This window comes from Balaenoptera ricei, chromosome 15, assembly GCF_028023285.1.
Source record: "Balaenoptera ricei isolate mBalRic1 chromosome 15, mBalRic1.hap2, whole genome shotgun sequence".
Taxonomy (NCBI): Eukaryota; Metazoa; Chordata; class Mammalia; order Artiodactyla; family Balaenopteridae; genus Balaenoptera; species Balaenoptera ricei.
Window position 1 is genome coordinate 83,483,872 of NC_082653.1, and position 9,508 is coordinate 83,493,379.

Genomic DNA, 9,508 nt, shown 5'->3' on the forward strand with positions numbered 1-9,508 from the left:
GCTCCTGAGGGGGGGGAAGCCGGGGGCAGGGCCGGCCTCCTGGGTGTGGCAGGCTGTGTTCAGAAGGACCCCACACTTGAGTCCCTCTGCTGCTGTTTTGAAATTCTTAACGCTTTTTGAGCAAGGAGCCCCGCGCTTTCATTGTGCGCTGCACCCCACGCGTTGTGTAGCTGGTCCCGGCCCCAAGAACCCTCCCAAAGCGGCCTGACTCACAGCTCTCGATGTCAGCTCCGGCCAGCTTGCCTGTAGTTCCGAAGTGGATCCGGATGAACTTGCCCTGAGCAGGGAGGAGAGGGGAGGGCCCTGAGGGGGGACGTGTGCAGCTCTAGACCAACTTGCGACCGGGGTTTGGCCGCCCCGCCCCCCGAATTCTAAGGGCACCGCAGGAAGGTAACTGGGCCAGAGGCGGCTGTATGTGGAGTTGTGGGTTTCCCACTCGGATGGGCAGAGAAGGAGGGTCTTGGAGCTAAATCTAGGGTCTGGGGGTAGCCTGCAGCTTTGGGACCTTGTGGGGCAGATGAGTGCCCCACAGGAGGGGCTGGGGCCCTTTGGAATTCGGCTTTGAGGCAGGAGTGGTGGGAATTTGGCCAGCCACATATAGGGGGCGCTGTACCACGTCTCCTTATGGAGAGACACCACATCCCTCTCCCTGACCTTTGGCAGAACCAAGGACAAACTCTCCTGGAAATAAGACTCTCTGTATCTCCATCACCTTTTGCCCTCACCTCTACTCACCTGCCCCCACCTCCTCCCTGCCCAGCCCTGTTTCCCCAGGCAGTGAGAGGCCCCAGCCGGAGATGGGGGTTCAGCAGGGAAAGGCAGGGCACTACAGAGCTCCTTCTATGACCCCAGCTCCCACCAGACCAGCTTCAGAATCCACCAGGGCCCCGGGGACAGCGCCTCTCCTACATCCGGCCAGCCGTGGTCCCCCTGGTTGGGGGCGGGACGTTGTCAGCTTCCAGCCACTGCAAATCTCTGGCTCTCCTGTTTTAATTTCTCAGCCCCTCCATCACTGTGTACCCACATCTCTGCATTCAAGCACCTGGATGTCAATACTGAACTGGGCTGTAGTTGATATAGACCCTGATGGATAAAAATCTCTGGGAAGGAGATGCCATGACTTGACTCATCCCATTGGTGAGTTTCAATCAGCCCTGATTTCCTTCCTTGGAATGGAGTGATAATGCCTGTCCTGCCACCCCCAGGGCCACCACTGCCGCTGTCACACTTACGAAACAGGAGGAATTGTTGTTTCTGGTGGTCTTGGCGTTCCTGAATGCCTCCAACACAGGGTTTGCCTGGATGATTTGATCCTCCAGGGACCCCTGACCCAGAGAGAAACACAAGGTGGGGTGGCCTGTCGGCTGCTGCCTGCGGACCCAGGGCTTTCCAATGACAGTGGCGTATGTGCCAGGAACCCAGGAGGGGCACAGCCTTGGGGAGGCAGGGAGAGCGGGACTAGAGGGGACCTGGGAGGAGGGCCACCGCCTAAGTAAGGACTGTCCCCCTGCAGACCCTGACATTGGAGGGCCCCTGCCAGATGAGAGGCTTTGACTCTTAGCTGCTGTTTCTTCCTTTTGCTCGTGGTGGAGAGATTCCTATGTGAACCTGAAAACCCTTCCCCGGGCATCCCTGGTCTTCCACCGAAGTCCTCCTTTCCTCTTTGTCAGCTTTTTACAGCTGCCCCTGGCCCAGCTAGTGCTCCCTGTGCTCTGGGGCTGCCAGGGCCTGCAGAAGCAGCTTAACCAGGAGCTGGCATTCCCCTTTCTACCCTGCTAAGCACAAGGGGCTCTAGCATTGGCACTTCTGGGGGCAGACGTGGCCTGGGGTATCAGAGTCCATCCAGTGGGTCAGATCCGGGACTGCAGCCACCTTCTCCCTATGGGTCCCCACCCAAGTCGCTTCCCTCTAAGCCTCAGTCTCCTCATCTGTAAAGCGGCCCTAACCCAGCGAGCAGCTGTGAGGCTCACGCGGGCTCTGCTGTGTGTACCCAAAGACGGGAGGGGGCTGGGGATGAGAGGCCCCAAGTGTGCCCAGTCGGCCCTACCTTCCCATCCGAGGACTGTTTGCCAGTTCCTCCGATGTTGGCAAAGTACTGGATGACCTTCTTTGTGTTCTCAGTCTTGCCTGCACCAGATTCTCCACTGCAGGTGGAAAAAGGGAGCAGACAAGTGAAGGACAAAGAGGGGATTGGCCCCAGAGAAGCAAAGCGATGAAAGGTACGGGCTGGGCACCATCATATCGCACCCATCAGGGACAGACAGGGTGGGGCAGGAGGGGACTTGGGGACATGGAGGCCCCCCCCACTCGGTTTAGCAGATGCAGCCTTAGTCGTCCCCGCTAAGCCCACTCTCCCTCTTCCTGCAAATTTCCATACAAAGTCCTGCCAATTAATTCTAAGAAGGCTTAATGACATGTGTTAAGACACAAACCTAATTATATGTCTATAGACTGAGAGGCAGGAGGGACACTTACGTGATTAGCATAGACTGATTTTCACGCTCTGTAGGGAGGGAACCGTCAACAGGAAGATGTAATTAGAAAACACTTAGAAACTCGACATTTGGCATCACCCTAACCACACCGTCTGCATCTCCCTGCGTCCCACCCGGCTTGGAGCACGGCTGCAGTGGCCCGCGGACGCCGAAGACCTAGGATCCCGTGGGGTCTGAGGCTACATGCCTGCCTCTGCAGCCCACAGCCTTGCAGAAGGGGCCAAAAATTTACCAGCCACTCTGTTTCTATAAACACCGTCCCATGAAGCTGCCTAGTCGTAAGCAACATAAAGAGAAATAGTAATAAAAATCACGTTGTACCGTATGGTGAAGATCGCACAGGGGATGGTTAAGGGTTGACTTGAGTTCTGGACATTATTTAGCTTGGCATCCCATGTTTTTGTGATGCTTAAATGAGTTGGGGTGTGAGGTAGGGCAGGTACTTAGCAAGTGCACTCACCGAGCAATATTTAAAAAAATCTTCAACGGGTGATGAGGGGTCAGGGTTGGGATTGGGTAGCACATGGGTCTAATACATCTGGAGCTCCAATGGCAAAGGGACTTTTCTTGCCCTGCCATGACAGCCCCAGCGGACCCCATTGCACGCACCCATGAGCATGTCGTGGTAGGCGATGCCCAAAATGGAGAAGAGGTGGGGCGGCATCTCCGTACGCTTCTTGCCTTTGTACATGTTGGCCACGCGGACCCCGTAGATGGGCAGCCATCGGTAGGGGTTGACTTTCACGCAGAACAAGCCTGAGTAGGTCTGGCGGGAGAGAAGGAAGATGGTTAGCTGGCCCTCCCTCCTGATGCCGTCTTCCCTCCAGATCCTGGCCCATCACAGAGCATCCTGGCTGGATCATCCTGTCAACGTAGAGAGGTACAGTGATGTTCTCTCTGGGGGAAAAAAAATCTATGTCTGAGTCTTTATTCAGTAAACAAAACCAGCCTTCTCTTTAATATATATCTGTTTCATTTTCTTTTGGCTTAATTATCTGAATCCATAACATAGTCATTTGTATGGATAAATACGCAGCAAAAGGTCCCCCAACTGCTCAGTGTCTGCCCCCTCCTCCCACAGGGAAGCTCCGTGTTGGTTTCTAATACCCCTTTCCACGGTTTTTGATGAACATATACAAACAAATCCAGAGACACGTTCACATCCCTTCACCTTGTTTTTAAAACAAGCAATAGTATTCTATGATACTGATTTATTTTTATTTTTTTAATTAAAAAGTTTTTTGAAGTATAGTTAATTTACAATGTTGTGTTAATTTCTGCTGTACAGCAAAGTGATTCAGTTATACATATATGTATATTCTTTTTCATATTCTTTTCCATTATGGTTTACCACAGGATATTGAATATAGTTCCCTGTGCTATACAGTAGGACCTTGTTGTTTATCCATCCTATGTATAATAATTTGCATCTGCTAATCCCAAACTCCCAGTCCTTCCCTCCCCTACCCCTCTCCCCCTTGGCAACCACAAGTCTGTTCTCTTTGTGAATCTGTTTCTGTTTCATAGATATGTCCATTTGTGTCGTATTTTAGGTTCCACATATAAGTGATATATGATACTGTTTTATGTCTTGCTTTTTCCACTTACTCTACGGGGGAGATTTTCCATGAGGGTTCATGGAGTCCTTACTATGTGGACACAATCCAACTGGTGGACAACTGGGTTTGATCTACTCTTAAGAAGAGACAGACACCCCCTTCTCTTTTCTCCCCGTGGCAATTTTTTAAGGAAATCATCCCAGTTTTTAAAAATCAGAGAAACCAATGAGGTAGTGAAAGAAATTATTTGAGGGCAGGAAATGGCCAAATCCATGGGTCCCAAACTTCTCCTGCTGGACACTCACATTGACCTCTGGTGCCCCCTCTTTTCACGTAAACTTTAAAACTTTGCATTTTGGTCCAAGTGGGGATACACGCGCCCCCCCCCCCCCCAGTTTCTCCTTAGCAGAGCTGCAATATATTGCATTTTTAAAGGGAACCTTATTAAATAGAAAGTGATCCAAAGAAAGGGGAGCAAAGACAAGAGGAAGAGAACCCACGTAAAGACTTGAGAGGATGAGTCACTGTGTCTTATCCTGGGACCCAGCCACTGAGTCACTCTTTCCCTCCAGCCCTGTCTGCAGGGTGGCGTGGGGCAGGTACTGGACCAGAAGCTAGTTCTGTCCCTGTTTGGGTCAGAATGTAAAGGAGAGGTCCCCCGCCACCCTTGCAGGAGGGACACGAGAGGGCAGCAGTGGGGGCCTTGGAGCTGTCCTGCCTGCCCCAGTTTTTCAATCAGTGGTTCAACCGAGGTGTTTGGATTTAAGAGGAGACTCCTGCCTTGGTCCCTCAGGCCACACTCCACAGAGCCTGCAGCCCCTTAGCCCAAAGACATGATGTGGCCACCCACAGGAGCAAGGGCTCAGCTGCAGGGGGGCCCTGAGTAAGCACCAGCCCTGAGCTTGGCCACTGAGCCCACACGGACATTCTCAGCCAAAGCTCCAGGCTCAGCCAGGGGCAGATGTGGCTCTTCCCAGGTTGAGGTTCAGTGATGCCCCACTAGCCTCCAGGCCCAGCAAATATCCCCAAGAACTTTCCAGAGATCCTCCAGCACTGCATGGGGCTGTGGTGCTGCTGAGGGTCTGAATCTGGAACTAAAGTAGTATTGAGGAGGACAAGGGGAAGAAGTATGTGGCAGTTCTCTTGGCTGTCACCAAAACCCAGAAGAGGAAATCCCCAGCGGCCTCTGACCTTGAAGTCAGGCCCCAGCTCACTTAGTACTACCGGATAGCCTCTTTCCTTTTTAGTAAAGACATCTAGAGAGGCAAACACCAAAACTTCCTTATATCCCATTTTGAGTTTAGCCGCCAGCACCTTTGGGAAGTCTTAGGATTTCCAAGATGGTCAGGGGGACTGATGGTAACCCGCTTTGCTCATCCTAGCACAGGGCTCAGTGTTTGTTGAATGAAAGAATGGTTGGATGGAATTGGCTAGAAGGAAGGGAGAAAGGAAGGATGGAGGAAGGAAGGAAAGGAGAGATGAATGGATGGATGGAGGGTGGATGGATGGACAGGGAAGGCCGTCTACTGAGGCCACATGAAGTCACTAGGGGGAAAATGATGTTTTGATTGGAGAGTTTGCAGGGGTGGGGTCAAGAGGAAGACTTCCGGATGACAGCCTCAGCAAAGGGTGTGTCAGCTGCCCATGGGGATTGTATCATCACTGAGATGCCAAAGCCTTGGGATAGAAATTCTAACACGTCAAAAACATGGTCCCTCTGCCCTTGTACCAGACATAATGTGTATGGGTTGCTGGGGAGGGTAGAGTAGCTGCCCCCTCCCCATCAGGAGAGGGGCAGAAGATCTGCAGCCACCCCTTCCTCCCCACACCCAGCCCCGGCACTCACATAGATCCTCATGCTAACGTAGCGTTGACGCAGGTTGTCCAGGACGCTGGCCTCGTTCAGGAAGGTCATGTCCGCCATGTCGCTGACTTGGTAGAATTTGGGTGGGTTCATTTGCTGGATGTCATTCTTCTTCATGGTGAGCGTCTGGGGGGGTCAAGACACAGCAGCACATGCGTTAAGACATAGTACTGTCACAGCCACAGTGGCATCGGGCACAGGGTACCACCCACTCTCTGGTGTCCTGCAAAAAGCTGGAATCAGTGGGTCCACCTCCTGGTCCAGCCATGTCTCACTGACTTGGGATGGGGAAGAACTTCCAAGGCCATATGAGCCCTAACTGCCTCCCCTCTGAAGTAGGGATGACAGTGGCTTCCTTGGCTGGTTGCTGGGAGGACTATATATGAACTTAAGTGACATCAAGTAAAAAGACCCTGAAGTTCCTTCCCTATATTCAGAGCACCTCTGACCTGTGTTTCTCTTCCAGCCAAGTCCATTCTGGTAGCTGATCAGAACTTGCTCACTGATCCCAGGGACCCTTTGCAGAGATGTGACTCTTGGCTCTCTGCCTTGAGAATTAGTGGTGGTTTCTAAATAGCAATGAACTTTTCCATTAAAAATAAAAAGACATTCCCCTGCTCCCACCAAACCACCTTGAAGGATAAAATTGAAAGCAAGCAAGCAAGCAAGCAAACAAGACCAAAAAAAAAAAAAAAAAAAAAGACAACAATGATGAGCAGTAGATATTTTAGGGTGAAAATAATATAGCATTAAGAGTCTGGAGCTCCTGTGCACAGCAGGCAAGTCCCATCCCCGCTCTGCACCCCAATTTTTCCTCTGTAAATGAAAACTCATGCCAGCTCTTAAATGGCAGCGTCTGGGTCCGAAGCTCAAGACATGTGATCCAGAAAACAAATATCTTTCAGCTGCCTGAAGCCTGAGATGTGAGGCTTAAACACCTACTGGGATTTCTGGGACTTTTAATAATTTATGAGTCCAACAGGCAGATAATTTGAAATCTTGACAGTTCTGGAAAATCCACCCAGTAATGGTCACCACACCCCTAGTAAATCAGGCTAGGTTTCATTCAGAGCCCATTTCTGGTAGTTGCTGATCTCTGGTCCTCGCCCATAGGCAAACTCTTCTCTTACAGCCCCAGCAGAGAAATGGAAGCCTGTGCCTTTATCGCAGGAGCCAGACGAGTCGGTCTTTTCTGTCCCAAACCCGGCTGGATGGCCTGTCTACCGCAGATGCTCACAGAAGTTGCGTTGTCCTTAAATTGCACCCACACTGGGGCCTCTGGGGCTCCACTCTCATCATCCATCATTCCTGGCAACACTGCAGTGCCCTGCCTTTCTGAAAAGGATGTTTCTCCTGAGAGGTAAGCTTGACTTTCATGTTCAAACCCACTTTACCACAGCTATAGCCTCATCTTTCTGTGGCCACTCCCCTCAAAGGGAGGGGAGGCACACAGTAAAGCTTAGATGTTGCAAGTTCTGATCCTGGAATGTCTCTGTTCTTTTATTTGTGAAATTAACCAAGGATAGACTTCACACCCCCCGGCTGCAGCCCAACCATGGAAGATGGGGTGGTGCTGTAGAGGGGTCACGGGCATTGGAGCCAGATACAGCAAGCTTTGAATCTGAGTTCATCACTTCCTGTCTTTGTGACTGTAGGCAAATTACCTAACATCTCTTTGATCCTCTGCAAAATAGGGTCCATATATCCTACTATATCAAGTTATTGAAAGGGTTAAGCAAAAGGTCTAGCGCCTCCCCAGGAGTCTGCCCCAGGGGAGGGGTTTCATGAACCAAAATTTCTATCCACTCTCTCAAGTCATGCCTTGTAGCTGAACACTGTGGGCCAGCAGAGAGTGGTGTGCTAGTAAACCAGCTGCATGGGAAAAAAAAAAAAAAATCCCCGATTTGTACCATTTGTCAATTCCACCATGGCTGACATCAGGCTGCCAAAGGTTTAACAACCAGTTGCAAAGCCCCCGAATGTTTAGCATTAGATCCTTACAAGCCAGGGCAAGCCAGCCCCAGCACACCACCTCCATGCAGCAAGGGGCTTGGTGCCACCAGCTGTAGCTCATGACGCTGGAGAGCTCACTCAGGTGGGCCAGGGTGTCCCAGGGCCCTGTCTCGCATTCCTCATGCCATCATGGGCACATAGCGCAACTCCTGATGGGTGGGATGCTCCTCTTATTCTTAGAAAATAGATTCCCCATGAAAGGTGTTTGGGGCTTTAAAGATAAGTAACTCTCCTGATAATCTCTCTCACACATGCACTGTTTTAGAGCATACAAAGTACTTTCATGTCCTATCATGTTGGACTCTCTGTTGTAAGAGAGCCAAAGCTCAGAGAGGGAAAGTGTCCTGCTCAGGGCTCCACAGCTTGAGTATCATTGAGTCTGAACTTGAACCCAGCACAGGGGACTCGTAGGCATCTGCTCTTTTTGCCACCTTGCCTCTTGAGCCCGGGTGTCCACCACTCCTAAAGCTCAATTTCATCCTGGGGATTATTTCCCGCCCACCTGGTTGGTGATCGTCTTCACAGTGACCTGGTCGCACTGTTCGGACTGGATCTCCCCAGAAATGAAGCCCTCCTTCTCATCCTGGACCCAGCAAGACCTCTTGATGTCATAGGGCTTGTTCATGGCTTCGATTCTCTCCTTTTCGGAAGGTGTCAGGAAGGGCATTGGGTCCACATCGTCCCCACAGTTGCCTCTGGATCCACTGGGCATCGTGGCTTGGCTGAGGGAGGAGCAAGAAGGAACCACGGGTGGGAACCAGGACTTCCCTGGGTGCTAGAGGGGAAAGAGAGGATAGTTTGTCAAGACTGTTGTATGGCCTGGGGCAAATGCCTGGGAGAGACATGGGGCTGCTTCTCTCATGTCACTTTGAATGTCTTGCTGCTATTAGATCTTAGTAACCAAGAATAAGAGAGAAGCTGATAACTCCTCAGAGTTATGTACCCCTAGCCACCACAAAACACTTCTGCATCTGTGGTCCCATATGCCCCTCACACTAAGGCTGTGAGGTAGGGATCAGGGAGTCCATTTTATGGAGGGGAAGACGAAGGCCAAGAGAGGTTAAAGCATGCACTTTTAACCATGAACTAGGACGAGAAAAGGATTACCACTTGGTTTTCATTTTCCCTTAAGGTCTGAGCAGAGGCCACAAGCCACCGTAGTACCAACACTGCTGTGGCTTGTCCCCAATAGAAATCACAGCTGTTCTCCTTTCATTGTAGCAGGCATCTCCAAATATGACTTACCCTCGTCTCAACTTTGAAGTGATGGTCTCATGAGACCCTCGGTTAGAGGTTATTTAAATCTACTAACAAAAAAGTACACTTTTAATTGCTATATCACAAACTGATTTTGTAATATTTTGATAACTGGATTTTAATACCACTGGTTTCCTTTGTGACCCTACGTAGTTTATTTTATGCATTTAAAAACTCTAATCTGAGCAGAGGTCCACAGGCTTTACCAGATGCTAAGCGAGTCGCTGGTACAGAATAATTGCCCCCGGTTCAATGGTTACCTCTCTTAAGATGAGGCCAGCCTGGGGTCAAGGCTGGACCTCTTGGTTTCCAAATGCAGA

At 50.8% G+C, this 9,508-nt stretch overlaps 1 protein-coding gene across 1 annotated transcript in view; it reads right to left on the reverse strand.

Annotated features, from left to right (window-relative positions):
• Positions 1-8,643, reverse strand: part of LOC132349792 (myosin-16-like) — a 53,582-nt gene extending 44,939 nt beyond the window's left edge. Inside the window, 7 exon segments of the mRNA XM_059898549.1 lie at positions 214-277; positions 1,233-1,325; positions 2,048-2,144; positions 2,476-2,503; positions 3,105-3,261; positions 5,901-6,044; positions 8,434-8,643. Coding sequence (XP_059754532.1) covers positions 214-277; positions 1,233-1,325; positions 2,048-2,144; positions 2,476-2,503; positions 3,105-3,261; positions 5,901-6,044; positions 8,434-8,643 — 793 coding nt within the window.
• Between the last annotated feature and the right edge of the window lie 865 nt (positions 8,644-9,508).